Source organism: Phyllobates terribilis, unplaced genomic scaffold, assembly GCF_046119375.1.
Source record: "Phyllobates terribilis strain yellow unplaced genomic scaffold, ASM4611937v1 Scaffold_1__5_contigs__length_1240528914, whole genome shotgun sequence".
NCBI classification, from domain to species: Eukaryota; Metazoa; Chordata; class Amphibia; order Anura; family Dendrobatidae; genus Phyllobates; species Phyllobates terribilis.
This window is the reverse complement of record NW_027362761.1, coordinates 128,879,452-128,904,085: the sequence shown is the minus strand read 5'-3', so window position 1 is coordinate 128,904,085 and position 24,634 is coordinate 128,879,452. Positions and strand designations below refer to the sequence as shown.

At 45.4% G+C, this 24,634-nt stretch overlaps 1 protein-coding gene and 1 long non-coding RNA gene across 7 annotated transcripts in view; one reads left to right on the top strand and one right to left on the bottom strand.

The window, feature by feature from the left end:
• Positions 1–24,634, bottom strand: part of TEK (TEK receptor tyrosine kinase) — a 194,271-nt gene that overhangs the window by 56,850 nt on the left and 112,787 nt on the right. For all 5 annotated transcript variants that reach the window (XM_073667297.1, XM_073667306.1, XM_073667279.1 and 2 more), the window contains 5 exons: positions 13,666–13,977; positions 3,595–3,705; positions 3,279–3,431; positions 2,059–2,190; positions 6–146 (listed from right to left, as the gene is read on the bottom strand). In XM_073667297.1, the coding sequence (XP_073523398.1) occupies positions 6–146; positions 2,059–2,190; positions 3,279–3,431; positions 3,595–3,705; positions 13,666–13,977 (849 nt within the window). The remainder of the gene's footprint in view (positions 1–5; positions 147–2,058; positions 2,191–3,278; positions 3,432–3,594; positions 3,706–13,665; positions 13,978–24,634) is intronic.
• On the top strand, positions 111–23,477 carry LOC141228493 (uncharacterized). 2 transcript variants are annotated; one of them, XR_012295350.1, is made up of 4 exons: positions 111–234; positions 8,937–9,126; positions 16,000–16,036; positions 21,077–23,477. It is a non-coding gene; the product is annotated as an uncharacterized lncRNA (long non-coding RNA). The 2 variants fall into 2 exon arrangements; XR_012295401.1 differs by lacking the exon at positions 21,077–23,477 and having other exon boundaries at positions 16,000–16,087.

The window sequence follows — 24,634 nt, the reverse complement described above, 5'->3', positions numbered from 1 at the left end:
TGTACCTTCATCACACATTAGTCCAGTCCAGCCTGAGGCACAAGAGCAGCCATATGGATCTATGAGGCAAAACATTTGTGACTTGCAAGTTTCCTTTTCTCCACAGGTCTCCTTGCAGGTTCTTCCAAATCTGTGTTCACCACATGCTAAGGAAAAGCATTGTATATGGTTAGTGTTCCATGCGGAGGTGACACCTCAGGTTGTATAAAGCTACGTTCCCACAATGAGCATTTGGTGAGTTTTTGATGTTGCAGATTTTCTACAGCATTTCGACACCTATTATGTAAATCCGGTTACTTGCATTTTTTCATTGCATTTTTGAGTGTGTTCATGTCATGTACATGCATTTTTATCACGTTTTTCTTTAATGTTTTAAATAAATCTACTTTGATTTTGATACATCCTGGTATTTAGTTTTGATGTGCGGTCTACATGAAGCAGAAGCTCACTAAAAGTGCACATGCGTTTTTTCACTTGCGGATTTTCCGCATCTAATGCACTTCTGTAGGATCACATAGGATGATATCCTCTGAAAGCCCCCCACACACTATGATGTCCTCTCACAGCCCCCCATGCAGTATGATGTCATCACACAGCCTCCCACACAGTATGATGTCCAGACACAGCACCCCCTGGAGTATGATGTCCCCATCATATGAGGCTCGGCACAGCTTGTGCAATGTAGTGACATTATCATGCCTGCTGCGCTATCAGACGCAAATGCTCAATGGTCTAAGATGATGGCTTCCTGTTCCATCATTGAATTCACCGGTATCTGCATTCCCGGGATTGCTGTCCCACTCCACAGGCCAGACAGGAACAGCCAAAAGGCTGCATGTGGCTCATGGTCCGCACTTTTCCCAGGTCTGGTCTATGCTATCAGACTTCATCTACGTAAAGTCTAGCTGGAGTATGTGAGTGGTGAAGTAAAACTAAACTATTAACATCAAAAATTTCACAAAAAATGCAGGTTTAGATGCCAGTCTTGAAGACCTGCAAGAGTTGGATGCAAAAAAAGTATTACGTGGAGCACTCATCCTAATAAATTTATATATCTTTTGGTGGTAAGTGCACTACAATCTGAAATCTATAACCTGGCATAAACTTTCATGGCATAATTGTAGCAAATCTGTTGAAAAGCAGATAGCCACGTCCACTTCCTCCAAGCCCCTACCCACTTTTTTCGATAGTAACAATGCCTTTGTAAACATGGCTTGTACAAAAACTTCTGCCTTTTTTCTGTTGGTATATTTTTTTCTTTTTTTTCCTTTTTAATTTTAGACAATTGTAGTAATTGTTCCTAGATAGATTTTTATTGTAAAATGGGTAATAATATGTGTAATGTAAAGAATAAACATTTGGCCGATAGCTATCTCGTGTGTATGGCTAACCTTAAAGGGAACCTATCGCCAGAAATAACAATGTTAATCTGCATATATGTGGTTAATCTGTAGGCTAACAGCGTTATTAAGCTGCCCGGCGCCTGCACGGAGCCGAATGCAGCGGGGAGAAAATTAACTTTATTCTCCCCGCCAGCATTCGGTTTCAGTCATGGTGACGGGGGTGGTGAAAATTCAGTCATTGCTCTGAGAATACAGAGCGGCCGCTGTAACTGCACCCCTGGCTATGACTGACAATGTAGAGCCAGTGTCACTCAGGTCTGGGGGTGCGGTTACAATGGCCGCTCTGTATTTGCAGAGCAGAGACTGAACCAATTTTTGTAACTGCCATACACCATATGAACTATTACAAGCTCATTTGATTTGGGATCTGCTAACACCTTATGTAGTGGCCCATATCTATAAATGGTCTTTGTATACCATTTCATACCATTCTAAACAGCACTTTATGCCAGAAAGTGGCATTTCAATTTCTTATGGCCCGTTGTAATGGGTCTATACAAATTCTGATTTGGTCAACAGCTGCCCATTTTCCACTTTTTATTGTTATTCTTTTCATTATATGTATTGGTCTAAAATTTCACAATTTTATTAATAAGCTTCATTAATTATTTGATACAATGTGAACAAGTGTATGAATGCTATGGCTAATGCTCACCCATTTCACATGTTGTCCCCATGAATCCTGGAGGACAGATACATTCCCCTGAGTCCTCATGACAAACTCCATTGTTGCTGCATTCAGGGCAGGTTTTGTTACACTGTGGTCCCCAATTCTGCGCTCCACATCCTGGAATATAAAAATTATGCATAATGGCAGAATAGAATATTAAAGACTTCTGACTGACTTCTAACCTATGTATGGTTGTCCTGAGGAAGGAGTCGGTGGACTCTGAAACACGTAGACAATAAACCTACATTTTTATCCATACTAATGGTTTGTCGTGACTCCAGGGAGCGCAGAAACAACTTCCTTTACCAGCATCTCTTTATTTGTACAAAGCACTCCCCGATCCTCTTTTACTCATTTATTACCTTTAAAAAAATAATCCAAAGGGGTCGTCCGTAAATCCATCCCACATCCCACGACGATCCCCGACTCTGCTACATCCAGATGCTGTAGTGAGTGATGACATCAGTAATGACATCAGTAATTTCTGGGGCGGCTGAGGGCTGGTGTTATTAGTCTGGGAAGGGGTCAATATTCTTGGCTCCTTACCATCCTATTAACATCAGTCCACAGCTGTCTATTAAGTCTTTGCGGACTATTTAAAATATGGGAAACCCCACGTCATTTTTTGGGCCCCCCCCTACCCATTCTGATAACCAGTGAATGCTACACAGATAGCTGTGGGCTGATATTAATAACCTGGGAAGCTTCATGGATATTGACTCTTCCCAGTCTAAAAATACCAGCTCACAGCTGTCTGTTTTCCCTTTCCAGTTCGGGTTCACTCATCCCTAGTTATTATCAGTATATCTCGTTGTCTAAGGTGGTGAAGCATTCCCATTTCTCTGGGTGAAAAAGACCCTGTTTTAAGTGTTTCTGGTGGTCCTGGGTAGTTTACTGGTCTGTATCCTTGACCTGAGTTAGTTAAATGTGTAAAACAAAACCCTGTGCGACATAAAAAATTCTTGTTAAAGTTGTCTCCCCAGCTACGGCTCATGAACAACTGGGGAATCATTGCAGTACTGTTGTAGTAGTGCAATATACTGCTTTATATTGATATCTAACGGGAAAAAATATGCATTGATAAGTCCTATTTAATATACAATCTCATTAATCTCATAAGACAAATTGGTACATTTTAAATTTAGCAGTAGTTTAATTTATGCAAGAATTATTTCAGCAGTATATAAAATGTTCGGGAAACTTACGTCTGACGATTAATCTGATAAAGGCTGTGTTAAAGTGATTGCCACCAATGTAACGTACTAAGTAGGTACTTGCATCACTGGGCTGAACATTTGAAAAGGAATATTCCAATAGAGGTGGCACTTCATGCTTTGGTACAGAATGGAGGAAGGAATCTAAAGATAAAGATTTATATTAACCACAAATATAAAGAGATTTTTCAGTTTAAATAAAAAAAGTCAATTAAGTGCTAAATGTAGGCAGGACAGTGGCTGGGCTTACAATGAGTAATGGATTTATGGATGTGTTACAAGGAAATGTACCAAGTGATGAACTCACTGTTCTTGTAGAATACAGCATCTTCATCCTTTGGAAACTTCTTTACAAAACTTACAGTGACATTGTCTCCTCTACTTGCAGTGACAGTCAATGAGATTGGATTAAAAGAAGCTGAAAAATCAGTAAATCAGTATTATTAATGAAAGTAAAAGTATCAAAATCAATGATAGCTGCACAAAATGTAATTAAACTACATTTATGCATCAATTACCTTTTATATACAGAGTGGTCCAAAAGTAGGTGGACAGAAAGTGTAATAAGGTTATGAAGGGGGAGATTTATCAAACACTAAATTGCAGCCGCCTGTCTGGATCATCCTCCAATAAACCATGAATTAGACGTGGACGATAAGCTTTCCACCCAATAGATTTCAGGATTCGCATGATAGAAGCTCGTGAAATTCTCAATTCCAGAGAGGCTCTTCTGGTGGACTTTTTTGGACTCTGAACAAATGTTTCAGCACAAGTTGTTTATTATCTTCTGTACAGACTGTTTTGGGTCGACCAGTTTTTGGAGCATTAAGGATTGAGCCAGTGGCATTGAATTTGTCACGAATGTGGTAAATGGTTTGTCTCTTTGGGGCTTGAGTACCAAATGTTTCAACCCAATTTTCTCTAATGGTTTCAGCATTTTGAGATTTCCAATACTCTGTTAAAATCCATTTTCTTTGATCCGTATTTAAATTATTTGCCATTATGTGTTATCTGAAAAGAAAACAGATTTGGGGGAGATCTATCTGTGAAAACTAGATCTGTGAAACTGGCTCAGTTGCCCTTAGCAACCAATCAGATTCCACCTTTCATTTTCCAAAGAGTCTGTGAGGAATGAAAAGTGGAATCTGATTGGTTGCTAAGGGCAACTGAGCCAGCTTCACTTTACACCATGTTTGATAAATCTCCCCCTTCATAACCTTATTACACCTTCTGTCCACCTACTTTTGGACCACACTGTATATATTATTCACAACTTACTGTATAGTCAGACCAATAAAAAAAGCAGCCAGAGAATTACACTTTACCTGCACCGTCAATTCTAGTTGTCAAAAGGTAAAAAGTAAATTTAAAGAGTACCTGTTGTTTTGTAAAACATTTAGTACATCATGGACACTTGTCACAATTTTTATTGGTTGGGTTACAGAAGCAGATTCTGCTAATTGCGAGAACAAAGGAGTCCAGTAACTCTTCTAAGCGCAATGACTCTAGGTTTTGGCTTAGATATCTTCCAATTTTGCCCAACATGTAAGAATAATGCATTTAGATTTGATTGGTAGATATTTTCGATTTATAAGATACTCTGAGGATAGTTGGAGGCACGAACATCTTTACTGTTTTCTCTGTATAGAAAGTGCAGTGTGTGTGTTTTGTGGCAGCTGAAATATGTTGGAGTTGATAGTCAGAAAAGTGTCTACAGAGCAATATAGTCTCTAGGAAAAAATGGAGCACTGCCCCTACTTTCTAGGATTGATTGCTCTAAGATCAATCTTTGTTCAACTGGCTAACATGGCACCAAAACCTTTTTTTTTTACTTTACTGCGAGTGACAGAGAGGTTATAAACCAAGAACTCTGTTCCAGGGATGGGCAATTCATTTTCCCGAGTGGCCACATGAGCGACCGTGATTATTGTAGAGGGCCGAACCAATAGGCTGAAATTAATTCTGTAGAACACACGTCACCCGCTATAGGCAATGCTAGAGGGTATAATAGAGTCTGGACACTATGAAATTTCTTAAAATTACAATTTTTATTAGATCACATTAAAAAAGGGGGTTCATTTCCCCACAACAATAATTAAAAAGTTTAAGCAGGAAATTTCAGCCATCCAGGAATATATATATGGGACTCAATCCAAAGGTTGATATTAAGTCAGGGGTGGGGTTGGAATATTTTTATTCCCTCACATTTCAGCAATCTAATATGCTTACTAGCCAAAGAGTATAAAGTGCAAATGCCATATAAAGTGTCAGAGCCAATGGCATGGGCATACTGCCCTAAAGAATACACAATTATCAGAAGAAGTATATAGAATACAAATATAAGCATAGAATATCAAGGCCAGCAGGTTGGGCTTATAGCCCCAATACAGCTATACCCAGAGGGCATTCAAATATACACTCATGTTAGGGACCAACCACTATCACCCCAGTAGTCCTATTAAAATGTCCATTACTTACAGCCAGAGGAGAGAGAAGGACAGAGAAGTGACCCAATGATCCTGAGGATGCAGATAGCCATGACAGCAGGGGTCGGCGGATGGACAATGTGCAGGGGAGGGAAAGGTGTGGCCCGTTGGCCACTGGTTCAGACTTTTGGCTCTCTCGTTCAAAATGTGGCCCGCAGGCTGCAGTTTGCCCAGGTGTGCTCTGTTCAGATCTTAGTCCGAAGCCTCATTTAGAAGCCTTTTTAGGAGAGCTATATACTGTGGCAGATTGGCACACTCAGCTGCTTAACAAGGTACTCAGAGGCAGGGCTGTGGAGTCTAAGTCGTGGAGACAGTGTCCATTTTGGTGGACTCGGAGTTGTAGTCGATATAAAATGGATCGACTTCGACTCCTAAAATATATAATAAATTGGGTACAGTAGTACAATGCAGAATGTGCTGTAAATGTTTTCATAAGAATTTGGGAAAGTTATGACATGTCCTATAAATCTGTGTTCTGTTCCTGATCTAAGGATTTAGGCTTTTAGTGGAGATGAATCTGTGCTGCACTTTATGTACATGCTCAGTAGTGAGGCAGTGCTGTGGAGTCGGAGTTTGTGTCGCAGTCGGAGTAGGTGGTGTGGCTTACCGACTCCACAGCCCTGCTCAGAGGAATGCTTTTCATTTAAATCTTTAACTAGTTTATTAAAACATGCATCATAAACCATTCCAACACAAAATAGCCATATTCAGTCTTGTTGCCTACTCAGAAACAGGGTTTAACTCTGTTTAACAAGAGCACAGTTCTTGAGGTCAGCTCACCTTCAGAGCACAGAGAACTCATAATGAGTCCAGAGGCTAAAATTTTACCCCTGGACCACACCCTAGGGTGGAAATATGGAGAACAGCTGTCCCACCCAGCTCTTTAGCTGTTCACAAAAACCTGGCCCTGTCATGGTCAATTAACCCCTCTCAGCACATAATATGCTGGCGCAAACCTCCAGGTTCATATTACTGAAGCGAATAACCTCATTGAAACATATCTCCGCTCCAGTATATTACCAGTGATCCTCTTATAAAACCTAGACAAAATAATTGGCTCCTCAGCAGAACATGACAGACCTACAAGAGTCTGGTATCTGCTAGATCCATCACAGCATAGTAGCTTCCAAAAAAGCTACATCTCTCAGAATAGGATTTTTTTTTGTAGAAAATAAGCGTTCTTAGAGTGTAAAAGTAGCAAAACTTAAAAAAATACATAAAAAAAAACAAATAAATTTGGTATTTGTACTAACCCAAAGAATAGAGTTGTGTTATCACTTTTCCCAAATGGTGATTGGCAAAAATAAATAAATAAATAAGCCTTGCATTACTGTTTTGTATTAATTTGTTGTTTTTAAATAGATCCAAAGAGATGTCATGTATTTCAAAATTGTATGACTAAATACTTGAACTAAACCCACAATTAAGGCCCCGCTCAGGTCTGTTATCTGTCAACAGAAAAATAAGTGGTTTCCATGTTACTGGCAGCAGAAAGGCTTTGGAAAACCAACATTAGACCCAAAAAACAATCCAGCAAATATGTGCCCCAAAATGAAATGGCTCCACTCCCTTGTGAACCCCGCAGTATTCCCAAACTAAAGTTGTTGTCCACTTGTTTAGCATTGATGTAGTGGGGAAAGTCCATGAAACAATTTACAGAGTATTTGTCTTCAGAAGCATAATCTAGGGAAAAAGTATTGGCCTCTAAACTGGAATATTTGCAATTTTTGCTCTGCCACATCCATTGTGTGCTTATTTCTGGAAAACACCTGTGAGGTCAAAATAGTCAACATTTTAGTGGAAAGAAATTATTGTTTTCATTCCATTCATTCTACTTTGCATTAATTCCTGTGAAGCACCTGAAGGGTCAACACACGTCCTGACAGCAGTTTTGAAAACTTTATAGGGAATGTGTCACTCCCCTGGGCGATATCAGACCTCTACTATGAGCATACAGGGTATAGAAAAGTAAATCTATACATACCTGTATGGCCCATAGTAGAGGTCTGATTGCAGAGAAAAGCACTTTAATCAATTCTTTTTTCCATAGGCTTGACGTCCGGGGGACGCCAAGCAATCCCCGCCTATCTGCTTATTGTTCCCCTAAATCCCCGCCTCTCTGCTTAATTATCATATCCCCCCTCCCCTGCACGTCACAGGGCCCTGTGACGTGCACTGTGCTCCCTGACTTTCCGGGCATGCGCAAAGCGCCGGTCACAGAGTGCGCTTTGCTTCATCCCGGCCCCGTCTGCCTGTGCTCTGTGCAGCAGGGTTCTATTGCACAGGCGCCGGAAAGTGACAGTGACTCCCCGGCATCTGCACAATAGAACCCTGCAGCGCAGAGCACGGCAAGACGGGGCCGGGATGAAGCAAAGCGCGCTCTATGTGAGCGGCGCTTTGCGCATGTCAGGGAGCACAGTTCACGTCACAGGGCCCTGTGACGTGCAGGGGAGGGGGGGGGTATGATAATTAAGCATATAGGCGGGGATTTAGGGAATAATAAGCAGATAGGCGGGGATTGCTTGGCGTCCCCTGGACGCCAAGCCTGTGGAAAAAATAATTGATTAAAGCGCTTTTCTCTGCAATCAGACCTCTACTATGGGCCATACAGGTATGTATAGATTTACATTTCTATACCCTGTATGGCCATAGTAGAGGTCTGATATCTCCCAGGGGGTGACAGATTCTCTTTAAGGCCACATGCACATGTTGAGTATTTGGTGAGTTTTGTACCTCAGTATTTGTAAGCCAAAACCAAGAGTAGGAAAAAAAATACAGAAGTGGTGACGTGTTTCTATTATACTTTTCCTCTGATTGTTCCACTCCTCATTTTGGCTTACAAATACTGAGGTAAAAAACTCGCCAACTACTCAATGTGTGCACGTGACCTAAGGGTTGTTTGTTTGTTTTTCTGTCACAAAAAGTGACACGTTTGATTTGAAAAATGGTGCTTGGTCTGGAAAGCCTAGGGGCTCATTCAAACATCAGATTTTCACAGATAGAACTCTTACCTATTATAGTCTATGGGGCTGTTCACGTGTTCATGTATTTTTTTGTGTACCGAGTGGTCTGCACTAAAACACGGAGACATGTTCTGTTTTAATCTGAGTCATGGATCAAACTTGTCAATGTAAGTCTAAGAGTTGGTTTCTATTTTTCACAGACTGTTCGATAGGAGAAGCTTGAGAAACCTACTATTTTTTTTTCATATGAGAAAAACTGATGAAACTTTGATGGTAAATACTGACACACTGGTCAAACTGTAATGAAAATATGATCCAAACCACTGATGAAGCTTGGAAAGAGAACAATCAAAGATGTCAGAATGAGCCTTATAGGGTTGAACAATAAAGGTATATTCAAGGCCATGGACACTCACAAAATATGTGCTTTAAAACAGTATGTAGCTGTAACGTGGCATGGGGTGGTAGCCGTGGGCGAGGTACTCATCTCTTATGCCCCAGCACGTTACATGAAGGTGGGGGTCTTTGCTGGGTGTGTAGCCTTGTGCTATGAGGGTGCTATACCCGTGCAGGTTGCATGTAAACAATGTTGCTGGTTGGCTAGGACCAAGTGTTGGACAGTTCAATGACAGAGACCACCAGTCAAAAATAAACTTTTTGATGAATGGGAACTTGGTAGGAAATATATACAAGAGATAACGGGTAAAAAGTCTTATGAACGTTTCCTTCAGCATTTTCGGCACACAGATTTCTTCATCTTTAACCTCTTGTCCTCTATCTTTATCATTCCTCTTTACTCTCTTTATTTATCCTCTGTATTCACAGTTCCTCACTACTACACCACAATCCAGCTCAATACTACAGTCCTGTTTGCCAAGAGTCCTTTACTCGACCTGCGGTTCTGCGTCTTTTCTCCCCTTAAGGGAACTATGGTGCCAGTATGACCGGTACTTATCTTCTGTAGTGCTGACGCTCTGGAACTCCCATCTGGGGCACTCTACTCTATTCATTCCTGTCCAAGCCCATTACCTTCAGGAGTTATAAACTCTGGGCTTTCTGCTAGGTGTCCTCTCCCAGGACCCGTCTTCAGAAAATCACTCTGTCTCTGAGTCACTTCTCCGGATCACGCTATCCCTTTCCTCTTGGTCTCCTCTCACTAAGGGACACCCGAGAATGCTGCAGTGCTCACTTTGGACCTTATGTCCTTTTTCTATACACTCCAGGCCCTATCTAACTCTCTGGCAGAGAACCGTCACTTCAAATTAGTCCCTCCCACTCTGGGCTAATCCCAAACATTAACTCTCACTATCCCTACTGTCAAACTACACACATTATCAACATTACTAATATCACACGCACTTCACAATTCACATTACACATTACAACAATGTACATATTCGTCAAGGGGGAACGTTGACAATATGTCCATCTCCTTATATACACTGTGTGCAGAATTATTAGGCAAGTTGTATTTTAGAGGATTATTTTTATTATTGATCAACAACTATGTTCTCAATCAACCCAAAAGACTTATAAATATCCAAACTTAATATTTTTGGAAGTTGGAGTGTTTTTTTTTTTAGATTTGGCTATCTTAGGAGGATATCTGTTTGTGCGGGTAACTATTACTGTGCAGAATTATTAGGCAACTTAATAAAAAACAAATATAATCCCATCTCACTTGTTTATTTTCACCAGGTAAACCAATATCAGTGCACAAAATTTAGAAATAAACATTTCTGACATGCAAAAACAAAAACCAAAAAAATTAGTGATCAATATAGCCACCTTTCTTTATGATGACACTCAACAGCCTTCCATCCATAGATTCTGCCAGTTGCTTGATCTGTTTTCGATCAACATTGTGTGCAGCAGCCACCACAGCCTCCCAGACACTGTTCCGAGAGGTGTACTGTTTTCCTTCCCTGTAGATCTCACATTTTATGATGGACCCCAGGTTCTCTATGGGGCTCAGATCAGGTGAACAAGGGGGCCATGTCATTATTTTTTCTTCTTTTAGACCTTTACTGGCCAGCCACGCTGTGGAGTAGTTGGATGCATGTGATGGAGCATTGTCCTGCATGAAAATCATGTTTTTCTTGAATGATACCGACTTCTTCCTGTACCACTGCTTGAAGAAGTTGTCTTCCAGAAACTGGCAGTAGGTCTGGGAGTTGAGTTTCACTCCATCCTCAACCCGAAAAGGTCCCACAAGTTCATCTTTGATGATACCAGCCCATACCAGTACCCCACCTCCACCTTGCTGGCGTCTGAGTCGGAGTGGAGCTCTCAGCCCTTTACTGATCCAGTCTCTGGCCCATCCATCTGGCCCATCAAGAGCCACTCTCATTTCATCAGTCCATAAAACCTTTGAAAAATCAGTCTTAAGATATTTCTTGGCCCATTCTTGACGTTTTATCTTATGTTAATGTGGCACCCCAGGGGTCTGGTTTTCCACAGTAATGTAATGTTATGTCTGAGAGCAGGTGGGAGGTCCTTTGGTCAGGGATCCTGTGCATGCCACACCTCCTGCCCAGTCTTGGGAGGGGAAGAACTTCCCCTGTATAAACCCGGGGCTGAGGCAGGGTGAGTCAGACAAGGAGAGTGGAGACAAGAAGCAGCATAGGAAACAGCAGAGTTACAAGGAGTCAGGGGCTGGCAGCTGCAGAGCTCGCCCTGACTAAGAAGATTCTTTACCGGACCCGGAGTCCGAGGCTGTGGGGACTAACTCCTACCCAGCAGCAGAATCCGTCAGGCAGGGGATTTCAGGTCCTCTGGCCCAGAAGCCCGAAGGCACGGTCACACGCGTGGGACCAGCACCGCCATCGTGGAGCGGAAGCCATTAGAAGGCCCCGAGTCACCGGCCACACGGGTGAGCACCACACGGTACACTCAGGGACGTGGGCTACTTACATCAGCTTCTAGCAAGGTAGCCAGAAGAGTACAGTCAGTTTGGGAGGCCTACAACTACGCCTGGCCAGGGGAGATCCCATCTGCTCAAAGACTGACCAGGCCCCGTTTGCTAGCAAGTACTCCGGGAAAAGACCCTGAACTACACCGTACCGTCTCTGAGTGGTTCCTGCTACCCCCATCATCCACGTCGGCTGCCCTGAGGCCATACCCCTCCCGTTGGGGGTTATACTATCACGCTGCACAATCCTACCACCGGCCTCAGCGGTCTGCCCTGCAGCAGCAGCTTCCTGGCTGCACTCAACGGGTGGCGTAGTCATCAACTATTTACTACTAATAGACTGCCGTCTAGTTTGACTCCCTGGGCACGGACCGGGTCACCGCCACGAGACTACAACCCTCCACTGCTCCGGCTCCGGGTAGGCTCCCGCGTGCGCAACGCAGCGCGACACAGGCCCAGGGGCGCGTCATTTCTTGTTCAAAGGTGGTCGTTTTTCAGCCTTCCTTACCTTGGCAATGTCCCTGAGTATCGCACACCTTGTGCTTTTTGATACTCCAGTAACGTTGCAGCTCTGAAATATGGTAAAACTGGTGGCGAATGGCATCTTGGCAGCTTCACGCTTGATTTTCCTCAATTAATGGGCAGTTATTTTGCGCCTTTTTTGGCCAACACGCTTCTTGCGACCCTGTTGGCTATTTGCCATGAAACGCTTGATTGTTCGGTGATCACACTTCAAAAGTTAGGAAATTTCAAGACTGGTGCATCCCTCTGCAAGACATCTCACAATTTTGGACTTTCAGAGCCCGTCAAATCTCTCTTCTGACCCATTTTGCCAAAGGAAAGGAAGTTGCCTAATAATTAAGCACACCTTATATAGGGTGTTGATGTCATTAGTCAACACTCCTCCTCATTACAGAGATGCACATCACCAGATTTACTTAATTGGTAGTTGGCTCTCAAGCCTATTCAGCTTGGAGTAGGACAACATGTAGAAAAAGTATCATGTGATCAAAATACTCATTTGCCCAATAATTCTGCACGCAGTGTAGGCACTATTATGTAGAGTAGCCTGCGGATCATATCTCATTAACGGCAGGGAATATCAAGTTTTACAGACTGTGTACTAGAATTTTAGATTTCATTAAATGCGTTGTCACTGACGAGACAACCTGTTTCAGAATACCGAATGAAGGTTGGCTCTGAGACCCTAAGCTAATTTTTCAAGGTAAATCTTCATCTGGCCATTCATTTCCACTGACGCATCAGGTAAAATGTACTTAAGGTGGTTGTCCCATGAACAAAGTTAATTTTAATCAATAGATTTTGGAATAATAATATTTTCCACAATTGGATGTGTTTAAATAAAATGTTCCTGTGCTGAGATAATCTTATAAATGTGCCCCTGCTGTATACTGTGTAATGGTTGTGTCTGACCGTACAGGAACATGGTCTGATCATACCACATCTCCTGAGCAGGGAAGGAAGCGAAAGAGTATACAGACATTACAGCACAGGATCGCAAATAATTCTTTGTTTGCGGTAAAACATTTTTTAAAAACAGGCAGGGAAATGTTTTATCTCACAAAAAGTATCAGTATCCCATGCTGTGCTATTTTTACTTTCTTTTGCTTCCTCCCCTGCCCAGGAGCTGTGGTATGATCAGACCATGTTCCTGTACGGTCAGACACAGCCATTACACAGTACACAGCAGGGGCACATTTATAAGATTATCTCAGCACAGGAACATTTTATTTAAACACATCCAATTGTGGAAATTATTATTATTCCAAGATCTATTGATTAAAATCAACTTTAAAATTAACTTTGTTTGTGGGAAAACCCCTTTTAGTGATATATTGATGACTAAAGTCCAACAGAGCAGGAGTCGCTCTGGCTCTTAGATGGGTCTTGAGCATGGGACTCCTTCACATGAATCAGGGTTTGTAAACACAAATGTTTCATATACATTCATCAGACACTGTTTGGACCTACGGAAAAATGATGCTGAGATTAGTTACCTTGTGCTGACATCTTTAAAGTTCGTATTCTTGTCACTGTGTCTTGTGATCTCCACTCACAGTAATAGGCTCCAATTGCATCATTTGTCTTTTCTTTTTTCCAAAAGACTTTCTTTACTGATCTCCTTTGTTCATCCTGGATAACTTCTAGAGGGTCCTTAAGTTTATTTACAGCAGCTTCAAAGTCTCTAGCAATGGCAATGGTCTCTGGAGAACTCCATTGAGGGGCAATACAAGTCATGGATGTTTCAGAATTTGGAATTAATGGAAGTGAGTTCACTAAAATCAGATCTCTTAAGGCTTCCACTCCACCTACAATGATAGAAAATAACATTATACTCTATAATCCTCAGCAAAAGAAGGCCTCTAAAATCCTGAACTGAACTACCTTGCCCATCATGCTATCAATTCTTATTTAAATATACAGTACAGACCAAAAGTTTGGACACACCTTCTCATTTAAAGATTTTTCTGTATTTTCATGACTATGAAAATTGCACATTCACACTGAAGGCATCAAAACTATGAATTAACACATGTGGAATTATATACTTATATATATATATATATCTTATATTCTAGGTTCTTCAAAGTAGCCACCTTTTGCTTTGATGACTGCTTTGCACACTCTTGCCATTCTCTTGATGAGCTTCAAGAGGTAGTCACCGGAAATGGTCTTCCAACAATCTTGAAGGAGTTCCCAGAGATGCTTAGCACTTGTTGGCCCCTTTGCCTTCACTCTGCGGTCCAGCTCACCCCAAACTATCTCGATTGGGTTCAGGTCTGGTGACTGTGGAGGCCAGGTCATCTGGCGTAGCACCCCATCACTCTCCATCTTGGTCAAATAGCCCTTACACAGCCTGGAGGTGTGTTTGGGGTCATTGTCCTGTTGAAAAATAAATGATGGTCCAACTAAACGCAAACCAGATGGAATAGCATGCCACTGCAAGATGCTGTGGTAGCCATGCTGGTTCAGTATGCCTTCAATTTTGAATAGATCCCCAACAGTGTCACCAGCAAAGCACCCCCACACCATCACACCTTCTCCTACATGCTTCACGGTGGGAACCAGGCATGTAGAGTCCATCTGTTCACCTTTTCTGCGTTGCACAAAGACACGGTGGTTGGAATCAAAGATCTCAAATTTGGACTCATCAGACCAAAGCACAGAATTCCACTGGTCTAATGTCCATTCACTGTGTTCTTTAGCCCAAACAAGTCTCTTCTGCTTGTTGCCTGTCCTTAGTAGTGGTTTCCTAGCAGCTATTTTACTATGAAGGCCTGCTGCACAAAGTCCCCTCTTAACAGTTGTTGTAGAGATGTATCTGCTGCTAGAACTCTGTGTGGCATTGACCTGGTCTCTAATCTGAGCTGTTGTTAACCTGCGATTTCTGAGGCTGTTGACTTGGATAAACTTATCCTCAGAAGCAGAGGTGACTCTTGGTCTTCCTTTCCTGGGGCGGTCCTCATGTGAGCCAGTTTCTTTGTAGCGCTTCATGGTTTTTGCAACTGCACTTGGGGGACACTTTCAAAGTTTTCCCAATTTTTCGGACTGACTGACCTTCATTTCTTAAAGTAATGATGGCCACTCGTTTTTCTTTACTTAGAATTTGTATTATGGCAAGAAAAAAGCAGCTAACAGTCTATTCAGTAGGACTATCAGCTGTGTATCCACCAGACTTCTGCACAACACAACTGATGGTCCCAACCCCATTTATAAGGCAAGAAATCCCACTTATTAAACCTGACAGGGCACACCTGTGAAGTGAAAACCATTTCCGGTGACTACCTCTTGAAACTCATCAAGAGAATACCAAGAGTGTGCAAAGCAGTCATCAAAGCAAAAGGTGGCTACTTTGAAGAACCTAGAATATAAGACATATATATATATATATATAAATACATTTCAGATGTCACTCCAGTATGCTATCAGTCCCCATACATATACATAATTGTCCGCATACTGTATGAATAGACAGTGACGAGCAAAAGGGTAATAGCGTTTTGACCTTTTGACTTTCAGGCTCCATATCTCACCATCCACTACTGCTTCGACTGTGAGACTACCAACATTTTATAGACAATCATCTTGGCTATCTCATACATGAATTTGACTTGCAAGTATGTAGCATATGATTAGTTATGCAGATTCTTGTCATGTCACAGCATTGTTACTGTTTTGCTCCTAAAAACCTTTATTTAAATTTTTATTATTTTGTTAGTATTTTGTAAATCCACCTTTGGCTTTCAATACTGCCTGAATTCTTCAGTGCATGCTCTTGATCAGATTCAAGCATGTCTCTACAGAAATCTGATCCCAAGTCTCTTCTACAGGTTCCCAAAGATGATGCATGCTGGTCAACTCACTTATGTATGTATACAGTTTTGCTGGTGGAAAAATCTTTTTCTCCCTGTATGCTACTGACGCGCCCCCTGGGACATATTCCTTTCTGAGGGGAATACCCGGCACCGGATCAGATGGGGGTTTGTAGTCTCCGAGCGGCTGTGACCCGGTCCCGTGCCCAGGGCGTCAAGCTCAGTGTTATGTGGCAGTCTTTACTGATGTTATTAAAGTTCGTTGTGTCGACTACGCCACCCGTTGTGATGCGGTCACTGTGGCCGCCGCTGCAGCAGGGTCCGCTGAGGCTGATGGTGGATGCGCAGCTTGGTGGGATAACCCCCAACGGGAGGGGTATAGCCTCAGAGGGGACAGGCGCAGAGGATGGGGGTTGTGGTGGTGCGGTGCAGCCGGTAATGATGACAGACTCGGGTAGTGCAGTTAAGGGTCTTTACTTACTGCAGATGTTCCTGGTCACTCTAGCTCCAAGTGACCTCCCGAGCCGTGCTGCGTCCACCAGGTCCTGGATCCGGCCAACCCCCAAACAAGTCCGGAGCGTGGCCCTGAGCTCTCCCTCTGTCCTTACTTCAGCCGTCCCCACCAGTGATTCACCTAAGTCCAGCTCCCTCGGGCCTTCTGTTGGGCAACCTTTGGCCTTAGGTTCCCTGACCCTTCCTGTGGTGTGCCTTCAGGGTGAATGTAGTGGGTGACCGTGACAGACACTGCCCACGGTCTCCGGTCTCTGGCTGGGGAATGTCTTTGCCCCCACCAGCTTGGGTTCCGGTACCCTCTTGCTGACTCCTCACCCGGTGTTCTTATTTGGGTTCTTGGGTCCCTTCTTTGTCCCCCTCTGGGTCTTTCTTCACTCCACTCTCTCTCTCTCCAGGGCTGCTGTTTCCTGCTCTCTGCATCTGACTTGTCCTCTGCAGCTGACTGACCCTGATTCTAAGTTGGTGCCCTCCTTATATATCCCTCTATGTGTGAGCTCAGGTGACCAGCACCCAATGAGCTCCTACCACTACCCAGACTGCTCCCCCTATCTGCCCCTACACTACATGGGATGTTCCTCCCCCCTCCCACTCCAGCCAGGAACAGGCTCGGTCGCACCTGCACATTTCTAAGTGGGAGTGCCGTCGGCCTGCTCCTCTGGAATGGGATGTATGTAGTGCATGCAGTCTATCTGAGCTCAGTTCCACACTCCTTCCTTACCCGGGAGTGGAATATCACACCTCTGGGTTGAGGTGCAATACTCCTGTAGCAGCCGAATCCTCAGGGTGCTACATTCCCCCCTGGTAAATCACAGCACGTCCTCGGGCTGCAAAGACAAAAACACCAAAACATACAAATTTTTATAAACATATAAAACATATAAAATATTATATATATATAACTTTTTCATATAGACATCATTATAACATTCTCGTCGTCTCTTTCTTTCTTCCTCCTCTGGTCACCGTGCAACTCGTGACCAGGTAAAGTGCGACAGTCTTTTGATAAGCAGTTTCTCATAAAACCAGTAGGGGGCGCCTTAGGAAGCGCAACTATGTACAGGGAAGTTTTGGCCGTTCTCAGTCCCCGGCCAAGTAAAGGGAATGGGATGGCTGCTCACAGTCCTCAGCCTGGTTTGGGTAAGGGACACACGGGTTAAACTGTTCACTGGTCCCAACGGGGACTAAACTTTAAAGCAGCCACGGTTACTTGGGTACCCCGACGGGTAACTATTTACATCTCCTTTGTACTATTTCAGTCATAGTACCTTCTAGCCTTGAACCCGTCCGGGTCTTCTGGCTCCTCCTCCCTACACCGCAACTCCTCCTCTGTCAGGCGATGCACGTGGAGGGCGTAAGGTCCCTTGGCACACTTGTGCCGGGTGAACGTTACCTCGTCACCGACGTAGAGGTCACGGCCTTTGTGACCCTCTGGCAGGTGAGACTCGACATCCCGTCGGGTAACGAAGACGTCACCCATGGTGTTCCGGTCCTTTATGAAGCCCCACCCATGCTGCGCATTAAACTTTATTACCGTCCCGATGGTACGGGGACGATCTGCTGCATAGGGGTCCCTTCTGGTCCGACTCTTTTGCTCCGCGCTGCGGGTCCGGGCCCATTGCTCTCTGGCCCGCCTCTCCTCCCGCTCTCTCTTGAACTCTGCCAGCTGTTGACGGCAACACTCGGTACGCTCTGCTGCAGCTGCCCGAGTCTCTCCGGTGAACCCCATCAAATCTTCTCCCGTGGGGTCCCACACGAACTGGGCTTCCTCGAGTGGAGGCGAGACCCGAGTCACGGGCTTTGGAGCCGGGATCAGGGGCTCACACAGGGGACCTAACTTCTTTTGTCGCTCCAGTTCCAAGAATTCTTTGGGCCAGATGAAAGGCCGCCCGTCCGGCCACGCTAGCTGGCTGAAGGGGTCCTCTCCCAGACTTGGCACCCTTGATGTTACGGGTGCGGGCGCGATGGTGGGGGCGCCCAGGTTGCCCAGGCCTTGCGGCCAGGCCTGGGGCATCTGGAAGGTAAATGGAACTGTTAACACGGCGGCACCCTGGGCCACCTGGCCTTGCGACCAGGCCGGAGGCTCCGCGGAGGTAGATGGCTCTGCTGGGGATGCGGCGCCCGGAAACGCTAGGCCTTGCGACCAGGCCGGAGGCTTCCCTTCCTTCGCCACGCTCCGGGTCACGACGCGTGACGTCACTGGGGTCGCGACGGCGGCTTCCGGTCGGGGCCTAGTCGGTGGCGGTGTCATGGCGATCTCGGGTACGGCAGGGGGACTTTCGGGCTCTGCGACGGGGAGCTGGGGCAGGTGGGCGGTCTTCCGGTATGGGGTATAGGCGTCCCCCTTACCTGCTGCCATACGTCTCGCTCCCTCTTCTGCGCCGTCTCCGGCCTTGGGTCCTCCCGCGTCATCCGCAGAGGTAGTCGGTGTCTTCTTCCAAGGGAGCGGGTTCCGTGGACGGATTCCAGCTTGCTGGGCCATCTCCCGGCCCCACTCCGCCAGGATCTCCCTCTGCACTCGGGCCATCCTTCCCGCGAGGCCCTCCAGGGCACTCCGCGCGCACTCCCGATCTCGGGGAAGCTGCGCCAGGATCTCCGCTAAGCCTAGCGGGGTTGTTGACTCCAGCAGGCTCCTGACCATCGGGTCGGTGCTGCTCTGCTCTGCTTCCGGCAGGCTCCTGGCCAGCGGGCCGGTGCTGCTCTGCTCTGCTCTTTCTTCCTTCTGCAGGCTCCTGGCCAGCGGGCCGGTGCTGCTCTGCTGCCGCTCCATTCCCGGGTCTACTCTTCCTCTTCTCGACTCCGGGTGCTCTTGCTCTGGACACCTTGCCTCCGGGTGCGCTCGTTCTAGACTGCTCCAAGCGACACCCATCTTTGCTCTTTTCTTTCGTCTCCTCCCCCTCCGAGGGCGGTCCCGGGGCAACTCGGTGACTGTCAGCTCCAGGGGTAGTTCTTTCACGCTGACAGACACCTCCAGCATCACAGTCTCTGTTGGTGGGGGCGGTTTCCACTTTTGGCGCCATTTTCTGTCCTGGCCCACGATGGGAGGTGGCCTCTTGCCCTCCTTTGGCACGCCCATAATGGCGTCCGCTGCTCTTCCAAGGCGGGAAATCTGCGGTTTTGGCGGGAAGCGTCGCCCAGTGGCGGGAAACTCTGCAGATGGCGGGAACAAGCTGGAAATGGCGGACAATCGGCGGGAAACGACTGGTGATGGAGTCCGATGGCGTGGACCCTCCGGAACCGGCAGGAGTCTTCTTTCTGAGGTAAACTTGCACTTTTCTTCAGGCACGCAGTACCCGGGTGTTGCGGGCACGTAATCCTGCCGACTACGCCAAAGTTGACGCGCCCCCTGGGACATATTCCTTTCTGAGGGGAATACCCGGCACCGGATCAGATGGGGGTTTGTAGTCTCCGAGCGGCTGTGACCCGGTCCCGTGCCCAGGGCGTCAAGCTCAGTGTTATGTGGCAGTCTTTACTGATGTTATTAAAGTTCGTTGTGTCGACTACGCCACCCGTTGTGATGCGGTCACTGTGGCCGCCGCTGCAGCAGGGTCCGCTGAGGCTGATGGTGGATGCGCAGCTTGGTGGGATAACCCCCAACGGGAGGGGTATAGCCTCAGAGGGGACAGGCGCAGAGGATGGGGGTTGTGGTGGTGCGGTGCAGCCGGTAATGATGACAGACTCGGGTAGTGCAGTTAAGGGTCTTTACTTACTGCAGATGTTCCTGGTCACTCTAGCTCCAAGTGACCTCCCGAGCCGTGCTGCGTCCACCAGGTCCTGGATCCGGCCAACCCCCAAACAAGTCCGGAGCGTGGCCCTGAGCTCTCCCTCTGTCCTTACTTCAGCCGTCCCCACCAGTGATTCACCTAAGTCCAGCTCCCTCGGGCCTTCTGTTGGGCAACCTTTGGCCTTAGGTTCCCTGACCCTTCCTGTGGTGTGCCTTCAGGGTGAATGTAGTGGGTGACCGTGACAGACACTGCCCACGGTCTCCGGTCTCTGGCTGGGGAATGTCTTTGCCCCCACCAGCTTGGGTTCCGGTACCCTCTTGCTGACTCCTCACCCGGTGTTCTTATTTGGGTTCTTGGGTCCCTTCTTTGTCCCCCTCTGGGTCTTTCTTCACTCCACTCTCTCTCTCTCCAGGGCTGCTGTTTCCTGCTCTCTGCATCTGACTTGTCCTCTGCAGCTGACTGACCCTGATTCTAAGTTGGTGCCCTCCTTATATATCCCTCTATGTGTGAGCTCAGGTGACCAGCACCCAATGAGCTCCTACCACTACCCAGACTGCTCCCCCTATCTGCCCCTACACTACATGGGATGTTCCTCCCCCCTCCCACTCCAGCCAGGAACAGGCTCGGTCGCACCTGCACATTTCTAAGTGGGAGTGCCGTCGGCCTGCTCCTCTGGAATGGGATGTATGTAGTGCATGCAGTCTATCTGAGCTCAGTTCCACACTCCTTCCTTACCCGGGAGTGGAATATCACACCTCTGGGTTGAGGTGCAATACTCCTGTAGCAGCCGAATCCTCAGGGTGCTACACTACAAAATACAACCTGTTCTCAAATTCCCTAATAACTCAGTGTGTTATTAGGTTGATTCTCAAGCGAAAGAGCACTGATTCTAATCGAGGAGCAATCATGAAGAAGATTTCCCAAGAAAAGACAGGCAGCATCATCAAGCGCATCGATAGCGGTCTCTCGGCCAAGACAATTGCCAAATTGCATCATGTGAGTGCCATGACAGTTGGAAGAATATAAAATGAAGTCTGTCCATCCATTCAAAAACCAAGAGGTGGACGTCCAGGCAAAATATCAGAGTCAACAAGTTAGCTCATCACAAGGACTATCAGTTGTGCCGTGACAAACACGGCAGTTGAGGTTGCTCGTATGCTTCGTAATAGTGAGATCACAGACGTCCATGCAAGCACCGTCAACGCATGTTTTACAAGTCTGGAATAGTTGCTTGAAAAAGCTGAAAATGTCATCATAAGAAGCATCGGCTCGAGTTTGCAGAAAAGTGGACTGTAGAAGATTGGAAACAGGTGATTTAAAGTGATAAGACATAAGTCAATAGACTAGGCTCTGATGGGTGCAAATGGGTCTTGAAGAAACAAGGGAAAAAGGAGCTAATGGATAGAGATATTGAAGGAACTGTCAAGTTCAGTGGAGGAAGCCTGATGATATTGGGTTGTTTCACAGCTAAAGGAGTTAGATACTTTAACAGAATCGATGATGGTCTCAATGCTGAGCTATATGTAAGTATCCTTCAAGATGAGTTACTTAGTACACTTGAGTACTTTGGTTTTGAAAAGGACGACATAGTGCTCCAGCAGGACAACAACCCGTAGCATACATCGAGATTGGCGAAGAAATGATTCAATGACAATGAAGCAGAAGTACTGGATTGACCCCCACAGACCTCAACCCAATCGAACACTTGTGGGTAGAGTTGAAGAAAAAAAATATATACAGTACAGACCAAAAGTTTGGACACACCTTCTCATTTAAAGATTTTTCTGTATTTTCATGACTTTGAAAATTGTACATTCACACTGAAGGCATCAAAACTATGAATTAACACATGTGGAATTATATACTTAACAAAAAAAGTGTGAAAAAACTGAAAATATGTCTTATATTCTAGGTTCTTCAAAGTAGCCACCTTTTGCTTTGATAACTGCTTTGCACACCCACCAGATGGAGACCCAACTTGGAGTCTCCACATTTCATAAAATTGTTTGTAACATCAGCAGCAGTAGCAACAGCAGCCACGACAAATGTGTCACAGACTGCAATAACGTGACATCAATGCAGCACACTAAAAACTACACCATCGCCTAGTTTGCTCAGTCTGTGACTGGGGTGCAAAAGTCATTGGAGATCGATGACTTGATGACTTGTTCATCTTGATGAAAGTTAGGCAGCCTACACTTCCAGGAAACCACTAGCAGCGCTGAAGACATGTTCTGAAAGAACGCTGGCTGCCGGTCATGACAAAATCTCCGAGGCGTGACAGGCGAGCTCAGGCTACTCTTCCACTTTTCTAGACCAAAATTCAAAAGGGTCCAAACCCCCCTGATGGCATTGATATTGAGCTTGAGATACTCCTGCACCATCTTCTTCAGTCATTCACTACGTGTCAGACTTATACTCTGTTCTGCTGGTGCACAGGCTGGTCTAAAAAAATTGTGAAATGACTCACAGAAATTGTTGTTTGTTTGTTTTTTTTAATTTAGTTTACTCATATATCGCCATTAATTCCACAGCGCTTTACAGACATTATCATGGCTGTCACCATTGGGGCTCACAATCTAAATTCCCTATCAGTATGTCTTTGAAGTATGGGAATAAACCGGAGTACCCGGAAGAAACCCATACAAACACGGGGAGAACATAAAAACTCCTTGCAGATGTTGTCCATGGTGAGGTTGGAACCCAGGATGCCAGCACTGCAAGGCGGCTAATGTTTTTGCATTGACGACTCGACGTTCCCGGGGTTGGAAGTTTAGAACTGCGATGCACACTGTGTGCCTCACTGCTGTCTTGGGGAAAACCAGTCTATAAGCGTGTTTCAATACTCCAGCATGCGTGTGTCCCTTTCCAGGTCTAGAAACATCTGGCAAAATTTACTCTTGTACCCTGGATCTAACAGAGTGGCAACCTAGTAGTCAGCACTATTTCTAATCCTAACAGTACGGGCAACAATCATGTTGCAGATAGTGCAGCAAGAAGGCGCTCATGTGTTGGGTGTGTTATAGCAGAAGATGGAGTCCCTCAAGTTTAAAGGCCCCATCTATGCTATATAAGTCTGACAGTTATGTTAGGTCAAAACAACAGCAAGCTGAAATGTTCCTTCTTGTATCAATAGCGTGTCCTTGCTAAGAAGATAAAGTGTCCTCCCTTGCCAGATGTTTCTTCTTGTAGCAATAATGTGTTCTTGCAAGAACATAACATGGCCTTGCTAACCAGATACGTCTAATTAAATATTTTAAAGCATACAGAGACTAGCTTTTTTCGCTTGTTCAGCTAAACTGTATAATCGAACCATATATGGCAAATCCGTTTCCTGCCTTCAGGGTGTATATTAGCCCTGTGTTTTGTAATAAAGTTTAGAGTATGTTTAGACACAATCATCCTGTCCTGTGTCTTCTTCTCTCCGATATCGTAATCCAAAGGATAGAAGACCAAGAATGCAGTGACGACAGGTGCTTCCATGAGGTCCAAGGCCATGGTGTATTGGTGGAGGGGTAACACTCAACCTTGCTTCCTCCGCCCCCTCCCGCCAACCACGGACAACAGAAGATGAAAAATCTTGACGGCGCTCCTGTGGATGAATCCTAGGGATCTTCATGTAATTTGAAAATAAACCACCTTGATGATTCTCTCAGATTTTTAAAAAAAAAGTGTTGTTTTATTTTCATAAACATTGCTGAACTCGGTTTTCTATGGATCACGATCATGTCCGCGCGCGTGTCCTCATGGTTTCGCGACCCCCCGCATCATTCCGTTTTTGATCACAAGAAGGGGGATCACCTCAGCAGAAATAATAATGGGAGTAATATCAAAAGTTAGAAACATTTAGAGGCTAGGGGGCTGATTATTCCCAATACATGGGGAATCTTTAGAAATATGGACACATATTTAATCTTGGCAGAGAAAATATCTAATCGATCTACTCTTTACAGGTACCGTATTTTTCGGACAATAAGACGCATCGGACCATAAGATACACCTAGGTTTTAAAGGAGGAAAATAGAAAAAAAATGTAAGCAAAAAATGTGGTCATGATGCACTGTAATGAGGGAGGGGGTCTGCTGCTGACACTGTTAGAGGGGTAATGTCCCCCAATTCTGTTAATATCCCCCATCCTGCTATATATGCCCCCCCTTCCTGTTATACGTGGCCCCCATCCCCATCCTGGTATGCATGGCACCCCTCATCCCCATCTTAGTATGCATGGCACCCCTCCATCCTGGTATGCATGTCACCCCTCCATCCTGGTATGCATGGCACTCCTGATCCCCATCCTGGTATGCATGGCACCCCTGATCCCCATCCTGGTATGCATGGCACCCCTCATCCCCATCTTAGTATGCATGGCACCCCTCCATCCTGGAATGCATGGCACACCTCATCCTGGTACGTATGGC